Here is a 17,413-nt window from a genome sequence, read left to right on the forward strand (position 1 = left end):
TGGTGATCCTTGAGGTACTCCACATTCTGCTTTCCACGGTGGTGATATGTTTGAGCTTGATTTCACTTGATATGTTCTAGTGGTTAGGAAACCCTTGGTCCAACTAAGTATGTGTTCACCAATCCCGAAGTAACTAGGAGTCTTAGTAGTATTTTATGGTTGTAAAAAGAGCTCCATAGTAACATAACATAACATTATAACATAGTAACATAGTAGACGATGGCAGATAAAGTCCATCCAGTCTGCCCAACAAGATAAACTCATAGCATAAGATATGATATGATACTTCATATGTATACCTGATCTTGATTTGTCCTTGCCATTTTCAGGCCAAGTACTGTAGAAGTCTGCCCAGCACTGTTCTAAAACTTCAGAAGTTTTCATCAAAGCCCCTAAAAAGCCCCAATCCAGCTCATCCAAATCTGTTCAGCCATTATCAGAGCACAGACTATAGAAATCTGCCCAGCACTGGCCTTGTTTTCCAACTTCTAAAGCTGAATCTGTCCAGCCATGATCAGGGCACAGACCATAGAAGTCTGCCCTTCACTGGCTTTGCTTCCTACTTACTGGTATTGCCACCTAAACACCGCTAATCTTCTTTGGATATAATGAATTTTGTGCTGTATACAGATATATAAAAATGTTTTGCAAAAACTTTGGATGTAACTTGCTCAAAAAGCAAATCTGGCCCCATCTTCCTCTTTCAGACCTTTGAAAGCCTGAAACAAAAGAATTGTTAAATGGTCAGCCAGATCCTACCAAAAAGCAGACTGGCTTGATACAGAAGAGTTAATTTCTACCATTCTCCAAGCAATAACAGGATCTGTATATGGACAGTAATCAAGGAGGCTGGATATAACAAAAGAAAGACCATCTACCTGAAACTCCAAGACAATGACCCTCTTAATCCAGTGGCGTAGCCAGACTGCCAATTTTGGATGGGCCTGAACCTAAAGTGGGTGGGCACAAAAGTTTCTCTCTATCCCCCTTCCCCAGCAAAATTTAGTCACACTAATCAGATGCATTTGTCAAATAGGGGTAAAGTGCTGCTTTTCAGTGCATCAGGTTTCAGAAAATTTATTTAAAAGCCTAACATCCTTTTCAATGAGCTTTCAGAGGCCAAAACCTCCTGCCTTAGGTCAGTATAATGCTGTTATGGAATCCTCTCCTGACCTAAGGAAGGAAGTATTGGTCTCTGAAACTTTATTAACACAGGTACCATATTACTTTAACCTAAATTAAAATAAAATTATTTTCTTTACCTTTGTTGTATGGCCATTTACTTTTTCTCATTGTGTTGCTCCCAGTCTCTAGATTCTAATTTCCTTCGTCTTTCTCTTGCCAGGGTTTCCTGTTCATTCACCACCTATGGCTTTTCATCTTTTCCTCACCATTGTTCTCCACATGCCCCTTCCTCTTATTCTCCAGTCTTTCCCTACTCTGTCCTCTCCCTCTTTCCATCCAGCAGCTCCCCTCTTTCTTTTGCATCCAGCGTCTCCTTTTTCTCCCTACCCTTCCATCCAGTGTCTTCCCTCTTTCTCTCCTCATCCTTCCACCCATCTACCCTCTCTCCTGATCCTTCCATCTAGTGTCTCTATCTCTCTACCCTTTTCTGTTCAGTCTCCCCTCTCTCTCTCTCTCTCTCTCTCTCTCCCCATCCTTCCAGTCTCTCCCCTTTCTCTCTGCATCCTTCCATCCATCACCCCTCTTTCTCTCCCTATCCTCCCATGTCCAGCGGCTCTCTCCCTTCCTCCTCTCCCTCCCATGTCCCAATGGCTCTCTCCCTTCCCTCCAGTCCCTTCTTCCTCTGCCTCCCATGTCCCAGCGGCTCTCTCCCTTCCCTCCAGTCCCTTCTTCCTCTCCCTCCCATGTCCCAACGGCTCTCTCCCTTCCCTCCAGTCCCTTCTTCCTCTCCCTCCCATGTCCCAGCGGCTCTCTCCCTTCCCTCCAGTCCCTTCTTCCTCTCCCTCCCATATCCAGTAGCTCTCTCCCTTCCCTCCAGTCCCTTCTTCCTCTCCCTCCCATATCCAGCAGCTCTCTCCCTTCCCTCCAGTCCCTTCTTCCTCTCCCTCCCATGTCCCAGCAACTCTCTCCCTTCCCTCCAATCCCTTCTTCCTCTCCCTCCCATATCCAGTAGCTCTCTCCCTTCCCTCCAGTCCCTTCTTCCTCTCCCTCCCATATCCAGTAGCTCTCTCCCTTCCCTCCAGTCCCTTCCTCCTCTCTCTCCCATGTCCCAGCAGCTCTCTCCCTTCCCTCCAGCCCCTTCCTCCTCTCCCTCCCATGTCCCAGCAGCTCAGCCATTTTTCCTCCATGTCCGCCCATCCGCATCCTTCGCGCTGTCTCTATCCCTTTTGTCCCACGGAGGCAGCGCTTCCTTCCTGCCCTGTCTTCTCCCCAAGCTCCGCTGCATCGGTCTCTCCCTGCAAGTGGAATCCTCCTTCGCCGGTCGCGCTGCGCTGCCATGCACATGCAGCTTCGCTCCTCCCCCTGCCGCGTTCATCCGGCCCTAAACATGAAGTGCATCACAGAGGGCCAGATAGACGCGGCAGGGGGAGGAGCGAAGCTGCGTGTGCAATTGCATGGCAGCGCAGAGCAGCACGACCGGCGAAGAAGGATTCTACTTGCAGGGAGGGACCGATGCAGCGGAGCTTCGAGAGAAGACAGGGCAGGAAGGAAGCGCTGCCTCCGTGAGACAAAAGGGATAAAGACAGCAATGCGGATGGGCGGGCCTGGAGAGAAAATGGGTGGGCCTGGGCCCGTCCAGGCCCACCCGTGGCTACGCCCCTGTCTTAATCTTGTCCAGTACATTCTGCGCTGTGTACCACAGTAGCTGGTCATCCAGGAAGTATGTAACCAGCTAAACCAAGTTTTCCAGGCCTCCATCTCAAAAACCAGAAAGAACCAGTTTCAGGTATCCCTGTGATTGGGTTAGTACACACCACCTGACTTCAGCTCAATAGGAATTATAAAAGACTAGTAAAAAAGTCCATTTCTTAACGCAATGAAACGGGCGCTAGCAATGTAATGAGTTCCTGCCATTAATGTTTCCACGGTTGTATTCTGAATGTAATTGTTGTTTACATGTGTAAGATTTCTTTATATAAAATATTTTTTTGTGTAAACTATGTTACAATGTGGTAAAAGTTTTCCTTGTTCAGGCCCTTCAATCAGTTTAACAATCACATCAGGAGAGCTCCTTACTCATGAGAATGCAACATACAGTTGCCCATGTGAGAGACTGAGAGTGACAGTGTGTTTTACAGACAGTGTAAGAGAGAGATACACAGAGTGATTGAGTGTGTCTGTGTGTGTGATGTGTGTGAGTGACAAAGTGATTAAATGTTTGTCTTCCCTTCCATTCTGTGCACTTGCCTCCACTGATGTTCGTACCTCCCTGTATATGATTGTTTGTTAGAGATTCAATCCACTCCACTTCCCTCCTCCAAGTTCCGTTCTGTCTGATTGGTTCTTCGTTCCTGTGATGTCACGTTTGTTTGCTTGGCAACTATGCAGCATTCCGTTTCCTCGACGAGAGGGCGGGGACAGTGAGAGCCAATGAAACGCTGAACTACAGACTTACGAACCCTACACTGCCACAGTGCCACAGAGTCAGCTTCAGAATGTTGGAGGTGCTTTTTATTATATAGGATGGGCTCTCACTGAACCTCGCTGGATTCTGCAACACTCTCTGGTCCTTTTCTGGACTCCACACACCCAAGATAAGACTTTCTCCATCTTTCACTTCCATTCAATCTGCAAATAGAAGATTTCTCTCCCAGCAAGGAACACCATCAAGCTACAGATACAAGACCTCCTTCACCATTCCAACCAACAGCAGAAAAAATACATCTGAGCCTCAATCAGAGTGAGTTAATACCAATCCAGCATAATTAATAATTCAGACTTTCTAACAATATTTATCTTGTGGCACATTTCCCTTGTATAAGATCCCTAAACTGAAGCTAAAATCATTGCATTACTTGTACAGTATTGTAAATAAACTTGCTCTGTACCTGAGATTAACAATCTAGTCTTTATGTTCTGAGTGTATTTCCTTTAATATTGTACAGTGCAGGGTAGTGCAATTCCCCAACACAAATATTAAAATCCACTCGCATAATTTAAAATCTAATTCAAACAACATATTTATTACAGATCCATTCCTTCTAAACAGGATTCCTTTGTGTTTATCCCACACATTTTTGAATTCTGTTACCATTTTCATCTCCACCACCTCCTACTGGAGGGAGTTTGAGGTATCGACCACCCTCTCTGTGAAAGAGTACTTCCTGAAGTTATTCCTGAGTCGGACCCCTTTCAACTTTAATTCATGTCCTACCACTTTCCTGTCTCTGGAACAGGTTTGTTTGTAGATTAATACCTTTTAAATATTTGAACGTTTGTATCATATCATCCCTATTTCTCCTTTCCTCCAGGGTATACGTGTTCATGTCCTCAAGTCTCTTATCATATGTCTCCTAATGAGCAGCACTCTACTGGACAGATTAGGGGATTAGAGTTTAGAGTTAGAATAATTTGTACAGGAAGGTCCTCCTTTGCCTGTGTTAGAACAAAAGAGTAGCCACACTGGGTCAGACCAATGGTCCATCTAGCTCAGTATCCTGTTTTCCAAACAGTGGTCAAGCCAGGTTACAAGTACCTGGCAGAAACTCAATTAGCAGCAACATTCCATGCTGCCTATCCTGGTGTTGGGCCTTGCTATACCATCTGCATTGTTGTCACCCACTCGGGCTTGGGAGCTTGTTCCACCCAACTTCCCTGACATCAGACACCATGGGAGATTTCACCATGGTGTCCTGCCACTTGGCACGCAGCCTAAGGCGCAAGCACAGCAGCTTGAGAAACAGCTGTTGTAGGCATATGGATGCCTCAAAATGCCCAAATGGATATGCTTGAATTGACAAATGCCAATTTTGCAAAGGCAGAAAAGGGACAGCAAACACTGCATTATGTCCAAATAGCAAAGGCGCATGTTGTGGGTGGGACTAGGGAGAGCCCAAAATCAGGACAACCAACAGTGATAACCAGGGCCGTGCCAACACGGTAAGCGAGGTAAGCATGGCAGGAGGGCGCCATCCTCTGAGGGGCGCCCCGCCGCACCATGCTTACCTCGCCCTCTTCTCCCCAGATCCTTTTCCTTTTTTTTTTTGTTTAAATTTACCTCTGACCGGCGGCAGCGTAGCGTTAGTGAGAAGGAGGTGGCGCTCCCCCGCCCCGACGTGTCAGTCTTCCCTTCGCTCAGTTCCGCCTTCTTCTGACATCAGAAATGACGTCAGAAGAAGGCGGACACTGAACGAAGGAAAGACTGACACATCGGGGCGGGGGAGCGCCGCCTCCTTCTCACTAACGCTACGCTGCCGCCGGACAGAGGTAAATTTAAACAAAAAAAAAAAGGAAAAGGATCTGGGGAGAAGAGGGCGGGTAGTGTGTAGCGATCGTTTTTTTTGGGGGGGGGGGCAACTGCATGGGGGGCGCCGGAGAGGGGGGGCGCCAACTGCAGGGGGGCGCCGGAGACTCTAGGCATGGCCCTGGTGATAACTGAACAGAAAGAAACGTCCGAGTCTAAAAAGAAGGATGTCCTAAGTTAGACCTGTTTCAGTCATATCCAGGGCACAAAAAGGTGCTTTGATTGAGCAACTGACCACTGGAGGGATTAAGGCATAACACCTCCTTAATTCCCCAATGGTTGCTGTCCCCATCCCTCTTCCTCTTCCCAAAAGTGAAACTGAAAGGAGATACAGGCTGTATGACAGCTTCAGGTATTATGAGAATTCTTAGCAAAGTAGAAAGCAAGTAGGAGGAGTAGCCTAGTTGTTAGTTCAGTGGACTTTAAACCAAGGGACCCAAGGGATTTGAACCTGGGTCCCTTGGTTTAAAGTCCACTGCACTAACCACTAGGCTGCCCCTCAGATCTGCAGGGATATTTATGTAGCCATTCTTCTAAGAATGCTGCCAGACAGACGTCTTTGTCCCTGCTTTTTTGCTGTTCATATGTTGGAAGTTCCAGTTTGTAAAATGGATGTTCATGCTGGATGTTCTCAGCACACAGACATCCATCTCACATATTTTCAACCAGGAAATTCTGACATATTTCCTGTTGAAAAATATATGTGAGATGGATGTCCATTTTGGACGTTATGAGCTGGACGTCTCTATTCTGACTTGGACGTCTTTTCAAAAATGCCCCTCTGTGTTGGAATCCTCAGTTCAGTGTACAGCAACCATTAAAAAAAGTGAATAGAATGTTCTGAATACTAGGAAAAAATGAATAATAAAACAGAAAATATTATAATGCCATTGTACAGTTCCATGGTGCAAACACATCTTGAATACTGCGTGCAGTTTTGGTTGCCTTATCTCAAAAATAAGACAGCAAAATTGGTAAACGTATGGAGGAGCGTGGGAAAAATAATAAAGGGGAAGGAATGGCTCAGTTATAAAAGAGAGACTAAACAGATCATGGTTCTATGTATTGGAGAAGAGATGCTTGAGAGGAAATATGATTTTATATAAAATCATGAGTGGAGTAGAATGGTTAAATAAAAAACAGTTATTCATTTCTTCAAACTGTATCAGGATTAGGGGGGCACTCCGTGAAACTAACAAGTAGCAAATCTAAAACAAATTGGAGGAAGTATTTGTTTCATGCAACAAACAAGTTGTGTTGCCAGAGGATGTGGTGATTCCTAGAAGGGAAATCCATAAATGGTTATTAGTCCAGTAGACCTCAGAAAGCTACAATAAGTGGGTCTATTCTCCGGGTTCTGCAGAGTACTTTCTAGTGACCCAGAGTGGCTGCAGTCAGAGACAGGATAGTAGGCCTTATGGACCTTTGTTCAACAGTAAACTAGTAGTTAACTTCCACATACTTGTGAATGAAGGCTCATAAAATAGCAGCTCAGTTGAGGCTGGTGTGAATTTGCCAAGGACAGCTCTATCCTAGCCTTTTATAAGTACATAAGTAATGCCACACTGGGAAAAGACCAAGGATCCATCGAGCCCAGTATCCTGTCCCGACAGCGGCCAATCCAGGCCAAGGGCACCTGGCAAGCTTCCCAAATGTACAAACATTCTATACATGTTATTCCTGGAATTTTTCCCAAGTCCATTTAGTAGTGGTTTATGGACTTGTCCTTTAGGAAACCGTCTAACCCCTTTTTAAACTCTGCCAAGCTAACCGCCTTCACCACGTTCTCCGGCAACGAATTCCAGAGTTTAATTATGTGTTTGGTGAAGAAACATTTTCTCCTATTTGTTTTAAATTTACTACACTGTAGTTTCATCGCATGCCCCCTAGTCCTAGTATTTTTGGAAAGCATGAACAGACGCTTCACATCCACCTGTTCTCCACTCATTATTTTATATGCCTCTATCATGTCTCCCCTCAGCCGTCTCTTCTCCAAGCTGAAAAGCCCTAGCCTACTTAGTCTTTCTTCATAGGGAAGTCGTCCCATCCCCGCTATCATTTTAGTCGCCCTTCGCTGCACCTTTTCCAATTCTACTATATGTTTCTTGAGATGCGGCGACCAGAATTGAACACAATACTCAAGGTGCGGTCACACCATGGAGGGATACAACTGCATTATAACATCCTCACACCTGTTTCCCATACCTTTCCTAATAATACCCAACATTCTATTCGCTTTCCTAGCCGCGCAGCACACTGAGCAGAAGGTTTCAGTGTATTATCGACGACAACACCCAGATTCCTTTCTTGGTCCGTAACTCCTAACGTTAAACCTTGCATGACGTAGCTATAATTCGGGTTCTTTTTTCCCACATGCATCACTTGCTCACATTAAACATCATCTGCCATTTAGCCGCCCAGTCTCCCAGTCTCGTAAGGTCCTTCTGTAACTTTTCACAATCCTGTCGCGAGTTAACGACTTTGAATAACTTTGTGTCATCAGCAAATTTAATTACCTCGCTAGTTACTCCCATCTCTAAATCATTTATAAGCATATTAAAAAGCAGCGGTCCTAGAACAGACCCCTGAGGAACCACACTAACTACCCTTCTCCATTGTGAATACTGCCCATTTAACCCCACTCTCTGTTTCCTATCCTTCATCCAGTTTTTAATCCACAATAGGACATTTCCTCCTATCCCATGACCCTCCAATTTCCTCTGTAGCCTTTCATGAGGTACCTTGTCAAACGCCTTTTGAAAATCCAGATACACATATCGACCGGCTCCCCTTTGTCCACATGTTTGTTTACTCCTTCAAAGCATTGAAGTAAATTGGTCAGGCAAGATTTCCCCACACAAAAGCCGTGCTGACTTGGTCTCAGTAATCTATGTCCTTGGATGTGCTCTGTAATTTTGTTTTTAATAATAGCCTCTACCATTTTCCCCGGCACCGACATCAGACTCACCGGTCTATAATTTCCCAGATCTCCCCTGGAACCTTTTTTAAAAATCGGCGTTATATTGGCCACCCTCCAATTTTCCGGTACCACGCTCAATTCTAAGGATAAATTGCACATCACTAACAGTAGCTCCGCAAGCTCATTTTTCAGTTCTAGCAGTACTCTAGGATGAATGCCATCCGCTCCAGGAGATTTGGTACTCTTCAGTTTACTGAACTGCCCCATTACGTCCTTCATGTTTACCGTGAAGTCAGTAAGTTTCTCTGACTCATCCACTTGAAATACCATTTCCGACACCGGTATCCCACCCAAATCTTCCTTGGTGAAGACCGAAGCAAAGAATTCATTCAATCTCTCCGCTACGTCTTTGTCTTCCTTGCTCGCCCCTTTTACCCCTTGGTCATCCAGTGGCCCAACCGATTCTTTTGCCGGCTTCCTGCTTTTAATATACCGAAAAAAAATGTTACTATGTTTTTTTGCCTCTAATGCTATCTTTTATTCGTAATCCCTCTTGGCCTTCTTTATCTGCATCTTGCATTTGCTTTGACACTCCTTATGCTGCTTCTTCTATTTTCAGACGGTTCCTTCTTCCATTTTCTGAAGGCATTTATTTTAGCCCTAATAGCTTCCTTCACCTCACTTTTCAACCACGCCGGCTGTCTTTTAGACTTCCGTCTTTCTTTTGACTGAGATTGAAAGCCTGAACATTATGGGAGTTAAGGCCTCCTTCCCTCCTCCCCGCCCCCCACCTCAATTGGGGAAACTATTGCATTACGACCATTACACCTTCTGTTACAAAAGCACCTCATTTCAAAAAGAAAGCTCTGGAACAAGATTGCAAAGGATGACTGTGATATAATCTAAGAAAATATCTATTTATGGAACGGAGAGTGGATGCATGGAATGGCTTCACAATGGAGGCAGTAGAGCAAGGACCACATCTGAATTCAAGAAAACATGGGACAAGCACAGAGGAGCTCAAAGAAAGAGGAAGAAATAGTAGAGATTAGTAGTTGGTATGGTTGGGCAGACCAGATAGGCCAGGGGTGGGCAACCTTGGTCCTTGAAGGCCGCAACCTAGTCAGGATTTCAGGACTTTCCCAAAGAATATGCGTGAGCTCTATTTGCGTACAATGGAAGCAGTACATGCAAACAGATCTCATGCATATTCATTGGGAAAATTCTGAAATCCCGCCTGTGTTGCAGTCCACAAGGACCAAGGTTGCTCACCCCTGGGATATGCTGTATAGCCTTTGTCTGCCATCATTTTTACTATGTTTCATCAGAGCATTTAAATTCCTCCTTATTGTGATTACTGGTGCAATCCAACACATCACATCATATAGTAGATAACACATCATTTTAGAAAAGTCATTCTTGGGGCACTTACAGCTTCCTGAATGTACTGATAGGCAGTTTCTTTTCCAGGGTCAGGTCCTGGGACACTACAATGGTTGTTCCTTCCAGCTGGAAGTTGTGTTCTTTCAGGTAGTTACATTCAGAGGCAACTCCAATGAGGAACCACTTTCCTGCAAACTAACAAAGACACAAAAATAGAACATATGTCTTGGTAGATGGCTCCAGGTCAACAGTGATAGAGTGAGTGAGTTCTGATTTTATGCCATTCCCCTACAATGAATACGAAAGGGTACTACCAGGACTCACTCAGCCTGGATAATGCTGGACTGTAAAATCACGTGAGCTAGTACCAAACAGGCTGAAAGTTAAATGAAGTTATAAGTGAATACATAACTTCACTGCTAAACTTTATTTTACATGGATAGAATCAGATTGAAAATCTCTCTGAGTAGACCAATACTATCTGTACAAGATGGGTCTGCGACTAAAGTGGAAGCAGTGCAGGCTTTATATGTATCTATCAGGGGCATAGCCAGACACCCAATCTTGGGTGGGCCAGAGCCCAAGATGGGTGGGCAGAAGAACTCAGCCTTGTCCCACAAGTATTTTGGTCTCTCCCTCTCTCGCCTGCATGCCATATGGTCTCTCAAACATCCCCCTCCCCAACATTCCTTTTAAATAGCAGATTTTCACCGGCAGCGAGCAGCAACTAATACACACTGCTCATGTTGGCCCCACAGCCTTCCCTCTGTTTCCGTATAAGTGGGAATACATCAGAGGGAAGGCTATGAGTCCAGTGCGAGCAGTATGTATCAGTCGCTGCTCGCTGCGGGCGAAGATCTGCTATTTACAAGGTACGCAGGAGGGACAGTGTTGGGAGTTTTCGGCTGGTGGGGCTTGGGGATCCCTGCCAGCCACATCATACATGTACTGCTACCTGGTGGGCCTGATCCCAAAGTGATTTGTATAGTGGCGATAGTGAACAGCAAGCCCACACTGAATGGGGTACACTGGCACAGTGACCTGACCACAGTATCCATATATTCAACACTGCTACCTATACAAACAGCAGAGTTGAACCTATGTAATAAGTAAGCACCAGTGCTTAAATTAATATGAGCATGGTGCCAGATCAAAATCTGGCCCAAAGATCCCAAATGAGCTATTTCATAAATGGAGATTTTAAATCAGTCCTGGATTCTGACACATTCCAGGACCTGCACTGCTGTTTTCAAATAGTAGAAAGTGTATAGCTATAATTGGCACATCCCTCCCATTTTGGACTTAAGATCAGAGCAGGAGCAACCGGTGCAGCCGCACAGGGCCTCGCTCTCTCAGGGGCCCCGCGCTGCCGACTAGAGACCTGGTTCAGCTGCATAGGAATGGGGCAGATCCAGCACCGGATCTGATCCCTTGCCTCCCTGTAAGTCCGGTGTCACCCCCCCCCCCCCCAAAAAAAAAAAAAACCTGCCACATGGGAGTTCCCAGCTGCTGGCTCGCGCTTTGCTTCCCCTCTCCACGGCTTTCCTACCTTTGGCATGACATCACCGCAACGTCACTGGGAATCCCAGCATTGATTGGTGGGGTCACTGCACAAGGCAGCAGGAAGGCTAGAATAAAGAAACGCCGCCGAGGAGAGCGGGTCCGACTCCTCTTTGGCGGTAGATGGTACAGCTCACAGAAGGCAAAAGAGCATGGGGGCAGAAAAAAGTAGTTGCAGAAGAGAGCCAGAACTAAACCAGCAGCTTCTTTGCTGTGTCAGCAGCGGTAACGGGAACAGGCTGTCTGGACCGTCGCTGATCTGGTCCTTCCCTCTGCAGCGTTCCTCCTGCACTTAAACGAAGTTACATAAAGGCGGGACGCTACAGAAGGAAGGATTGGTTGGCCCAGACAGCCTGTTCCCGTTGCTTCTGCTGGCACCAGCAAAGAAATCAGGCTTTGGGGGGGGGGAGGGGAGAGGTGCTGCGCTGGATCCATAGCTGGAGAGGAGAGGAAAGGAAACAGAGGGGAAACAAGGGAACACAGAGCTGCTGGGCTATAAGGGGGAAGGGAAGATATGAGACAATAAGTGCTGGACCTTAGGGGTGGAAGGGAAGGGAGGGTGGACAAATAAATGCATCATAAGGGAGAAGCATGGAAATTGGAGACAGCAATTTGATGGACCCCAATTTGGGGTGGATGGGAAGGGAGAGAGGGGAGAGGGAATTGTTGGATCATGGGGTGGAAGGGATAGGGAGAGCTGGGCCATAAGGGTGAAGGGAAAGGAGAGGCAAAAAGGAAATGCTGAACTAGGGGTGGAGGGGTGGGCAGGGGAGAGAGAAGAATCGCTGGACATGGATGGGAGGGGAGGGCAATGGAAAGAGGAGAATTGCTGAACATGGATGGAGAAGAGAGCAGTGGAAAGAGGAGAATTGCTGGACATGGATGGATGGAGGGTAGGGTAAGGGGAGAAATGCTGGACATGGATGGAGGGGGAAGGAAGTGTTTGGAATAGGTCCAATTTGAGAATTTACATCTGCTGTCTTATTTTGCAATGTATAGCAATGTTCTGTTTTTCTGGTATTGTGCTGCATGCAGAATCTGTATGCTGATTTGGTTTGTGTCATTTTGGGTATACTGGAGCTGTAACAGCTTACAGAAATTATTTATAATGAAAAAAACAAGTTATTTTTCTTCTCCTGTACTGGTGTAATATTTTCAATGATTACTGTTTATATGCACCATGGCTGGTAAACGGGTGTGGCTAAATGTGCCAACATTGTCCAGTTCAGCACACTATTAGCAGCCAAGTTCATACAAAGTTAATTATGTTCAGTGGGAAATAAATCTATTGGCTCAGGCTGCTTGCTATCTGAATATTAAATCACTGTTTCATTATTGTTACCAAGTATTACATATTAAGGGGATTCGTTTTAATTCATTTATCTAGTCCTTACATGCACATGGTTTTGCTTTTTAAACCCAAAGGTTTCCTAGTATAGCATTTTTCATGTTTGAATTAGTTTTTGTATACACATTTTGCTTCATTTGTCTTTATTTGAAATAAAATGTTTAAAACATATCTTGTCAACAAGGGGCGGGGCTGGTGGGACTGGGGGGGGGGGGGGCCCAGCGAACTGGTCTGCACAGGGCCCCACAGTTGCTAAGACCGGCCCTGCTCAAGATTACCCAGACTAATACAAGCCAGGCAGCACGCACAGCTGAAAAGAAGTGGAGACAGTGGACTTTGAAAGCAGGAGGAAACCATATACCCTGCTTGCTGAATTCAACCACGTGGGTTGAATGATGGACAAACTGATAGCTAAATCAGCCTGTGCTACAGCTTCAGAGATAGGAGCAGGGAACAGGGAGAATACTGGGGTAAGGCTGGGAAACGGAAGCATCCTGAGGTCAAGGCAAGGCATAAAGAAGAGTGTGGGGTCAGGGATAAGAGGGGAGGATGCATGCTGGGGGTAAGGAGAGAAGGGTGCAATTGCTGAAGTCAGACTGGAGATGGTAAAGTGTTGGGATCAGGTGGGGAGACTGTTAAGGGAGGGCTGGGTAAGTGGGAAAATGGGAGAGAATATTTTTGCCACTGGAAGAACAAGGACTACAAATACCACAATGTACTGGGATGCAAGATCAAAACAAGGATGGACTTAACCTGGATCTAGATTATGTCAGAAAGAAAAATCAGTCACGTCCAGAGAGGTAGAAGCCAACTATTCTCAGGCTGTGCTAAATGGGGCTTGGAGGGTCACACCAATCAAATCCATGCCAATTATGTTACTAACGCTGTGAAAGAAAAATTGACTTGAAAGTCATGGAAATATAATACAGAGATTTGCTGGAGTTTTGGGGGATCCACTTTTCAATTTCTACAATCTCATGACAGGAAAAAGCCTGGTGTTTGGGGTTCGTTCCCTGTGGCAAGTGCTCTACTCTTTGTGTGTGTGTGATGGTCTTGGGAGGGGTTTTTTTTATACTGTTCTATCTGGAATTTCAATACATGGATAGTCTCAGAGGCTTCCACACCTACTCCCCTCAGATCATCACATGTTAGGAAAGGGCAGGGTCACGATAAGGACATTTGGAGAGTAATTCTATAACAGGGCACCTAGAAATAGATGACTAGAGCAGTGGGGTTCTCAAATCTGTCCTGGAGGATCACCAGCCAGTCAGGTTTTCAGTCAGGGACGTAGCTAACCACCCAATTTTGTTGGGGCTGATCCCAAAGTGGGTGGGCACAAGAACCCCACCTTGCACCAGGCATCTCTCCATCGTCTCCTTCTTACCTACAAATGCACTCAGTCTGCAGCCCCTCATTACCTCTCTACCCTCATCTCCCCTTACGTTCCCGCCCGAAACCTCTGCTCACATCCCTCCTCTCAGTACCCTTCTCCACCACCGCCAACTCCAGGCTCCGCCCATTCTGCCTCGCCTCACCCTATGCTTGGAATAAACTTCCTGAGCCCTTACGCCAAGCCCCCTCCCTACCCATCTTCAAATCCTTGCTCAAAGCCCACCTCTTCAATGTTGCTTTCGGCACCTAACCTTTATACCTTTCAGGAAATCTAGACTGCCCCAATTTGACTGCCCCTACTTGACTGACTATACATTTGTCCTTTAGATTGTAAGCTCCTTGAGCAGGGACTGTCCTTGTATGTTAAATTGTACAGTGCTGCGTAACCCTAGTAGCGCTTTAGAAATGTTAAGTAGTAGTAATAGTAGTACTTCCCTACCCTCCCCCCCAGGCGAACAGGTGTCTCTCAACTCTCCCCCTCCCCCAGCCCCGACTCCATACCTTTAAAAGCCTTCATTTCTTTGCCAGCAGTGACTTATATCTGCTGCACACACCAGCCTAGAGCCTTCCCTCTGATCTGGTCCCACCTATGAGGAAACAGGAAATTGCATCGGAGGGAAGGCTTGGGGGTCAACATATACAGCAGGTATGAGTTGCTGCATGCTAGGAAATGGAGACTTTAAAATGTACAGGGGGTTTAGGGGTGGAGTTGAGAGACACCGGAAGGCTTGTGGGGGAGGGGAGGGATAGATGCCAGGAGTCTTCAGCTGGGACAGCTTGAGAAGCCCTGCCACCCACATCAGAGAAGCGATCCTACCAGGTGGGCCTGAGCCCAAAGTAGGTGGGCCTGTGCCCATCTGGGCCTACCTGTGGCTACACCACTATTTTCAGGATATCCCTAATGGATATGCTTGAGTGAGATCTGCATATAATGGAAGTGACAGGTATTTGTCTTATGTATATTCATTAGGGATATCCTGAAAACTCGATTGACTGGTGGCCTCCAAGACAGGTTTGGGAACCACTAGCCTAGAGAGGGCCTTATATAAGCCTATTCTGTAAAGCAGTGGTTCTCTACCCATTCCTCGAGACACACCTAGCCAGTTAGGTTTTCAGGAAGCCCACTATGAATAAATATGAGATATATTTGGATGCAATGGAGGCATATATCATTGTGGATATCCTGAAAACCTGACTGGGCTGGATGTGTCCCAAGGACTGAGAACCTCTGCTATAAAGGAACGTAGGTACCTACTTTTCTTTATAGACTAGTGTAACTGAGTATATACGTGCATATGCACTTAGGCACAACCACTAAACACCAGCCCTAAAATTGGTATAAGTGATCATGCCTAAATGCTGGAGATACGCGTATAACTTATAGTATTCTATAAGTTACATGTGTAAGTGTAAATCCCTCCCAGACTTCATCTATGTGTACGCCTACCTGTCAAATACATACTATGCAACATATGTATGTATTTACACGTGTGTGCCCATAATTGAGCATATATACCATTGTAACATACTTTGCACTGTCTCTGTGATACCACGTAACATACTTTGTATTGTATCTATGATACTTTGTACCATACTCTGTAAGCCGCACTGAACCTGCTATCGAGCGGGAAAGAGCGGGGTATAAATGCTACAAATAAATAAATGCTACAAATAAATAATCCAGTCATTTATACGCGTAATCAGTACATAAATGTAATGTCCACTTTATAGAATTACTCCAGAGAAGCTACAGTGTATCTCAAGGTATACCACTGTTAAGAAAATTAAAAGATAGAATTAAACAAGACAGCAGTTTCTAGTTGTTTATGAAACTAAACAAATGGCAGCTAGGGGATGCTGCTATGCTGGTTTTTATCAGAGCCTCCACAGGTGTCATTCTAATGCACTGCAAAGCATGAATATAGCACAGACAGCTAAAGAGCAGTGTGAACATAATGAAGGGTAAACATGATTTGTTCTTACACACCCCCTCCCCATTAAAAAAAAAAGTATATGAGGATCAAAAGGAAAGGAAGCTTAGGAATAATACCTGTAAAACATGTTATGCAGTCAAGAAACAGACAAGTTGACACTGTGAAGACTTCAACTTAAGCAGCTTTGATTTAAATACCAGGTCTTACTATCATATTGTCTGAAATTAGAATCCTAGTTTCATGTCTTAATGAATCTCATTTTTTGTCATTTTTGTTCTTTTTTAACACTAGTACTTCTCCTTTTCTCACTTCCTCTAAATAATTGTAACTTTCTTTTGCTTGTTTTTATTATAAACTGCCTAGTGACACATTGTGAATTATAGCAGTGTATCAAGTACAATTAAATAAAAAAATACAATTTGTACAAATAGAAAGCCTTTTACCAATGTTAAGTCAACTTTTAGAAAACTTTCCTACCCTCAGTACAGAGAAATGTATGTACATTGTTGAATAATGCATATACAGTTAGCTGTATTGGGAAGAGATATTCCTTGGAGGAGGAAAAGTGTAAATTTTCAGATTATTATACTTTTCAGCAAATACTACCCACATAAATAGCAGGCACACATACTGTATACCTGCAGTAAAAATTAGCACAAGGCATCTGTGGGGAAAAGAGATATACTTCCATCCCTGGTTTTCTGTCATACTCATGCTATCTAGTACTTGTTCTTCTGGGGAATACTTCTGAGAGTGAAAATTAAAGAATAGAAACTGGATTCAAGTATTGTAGTGAAACAGATTACCAATACTGAGCCTTGGAGAACTGAACCATTAAAAATCATATCTGATGTTTTGATGAGACATTCAAAATCTCTTCTTCAGATGTCTCGAAAGCAGTTCAGCAAGGGGCTATTGCAAAGTCCTGCTTCTCTTCCCACAAAGCAAGGCACTTCAGTACACTACTTATTTCTCTACCTGGTTCAGGTTAAAGTTGTCCTGTACTTTGATCTTCTCAATGGGACTTTCCGGAGGCTTGGGTGGTCTTCTTGGGCTCTGGCCCTGGGAGTTGGGGAACTGGAAGAGAGTTAGAAAGAGGATTCCCACAGCTGACCTCATGTTTTCTGAAGGGAAGCACTGTGGTTCCCCATCAAGCTGTATCGAAGCAAGGGCCCTCCCAGCTTACTGTGTAGCTCTGATGGCTGTTTACTTGCTGCTGCCTTGCTGGGACATGTTTGCAGGTGATTGGTTATTCAGCTGTGCTGCTGCTTTTACAGGAATTTGCAAAGGGTCTAAGATAAGAGACATTGATAATGTGTACTTTTACTTTGCACAGTTTAGGCCAGTGTTTGGAAAAAATTCACCCATGGCTCCATTCAATTTTCAGAATGTTTGCCTATATTTTTGGCATTTGAATACACCTGGGTCTTCAGGACATTCAGAAAATC

General features: G+C 45.0%; 1 protein-coding gene across 2 annotated transcripts in view; it reads right to left on the bottom strand.

The window, feature by feature from the left end:
• The window catches only part of C8G (complement C8 gamma chain), a 50,267-nt gene extending 33,060 nt beyond the window's left edge, over nt 1-17,207 (bottom strand). For both annotated transcript variants that reach the window (XM_030206920.1, XM_030206921.1), the window contains exons 1-2: nt 16,944-17,207; nt 9,781-9,926 (exon numbers count right to left, since the gene is read on the bottom strand). In XM_030206920.1, the coding sequence (XP_030062780.1) occupies nt 9,781-9,926; nt 16,944-17,084 (287 nt within the window). In that variant the 5' untranslated portion in view covers nt 17,085-17,207. The remainder of the gene's footprint in view (nt 1-9,780; nt 9,927-16,943) is intronic.
• Nucleotides 17,208-17,413: the final 206 nt, after the last annotated feature.

Source organism: Microcaecilia unicolor, chromosome 6 (genome assembly GCF_901765095.1).
Source record: "Microcaecilia unicolor chromosome 6, aMicUni1.1, whole genome shotgun sequence".
Classification (NCBI taxonomy): domain Eukaryota; kingdom Metazoa; phylum Chordata; class Amphibia; order Gymnophiona; family Siphonopidae; genus Microcaecilia; species Microcaecilia unicolor.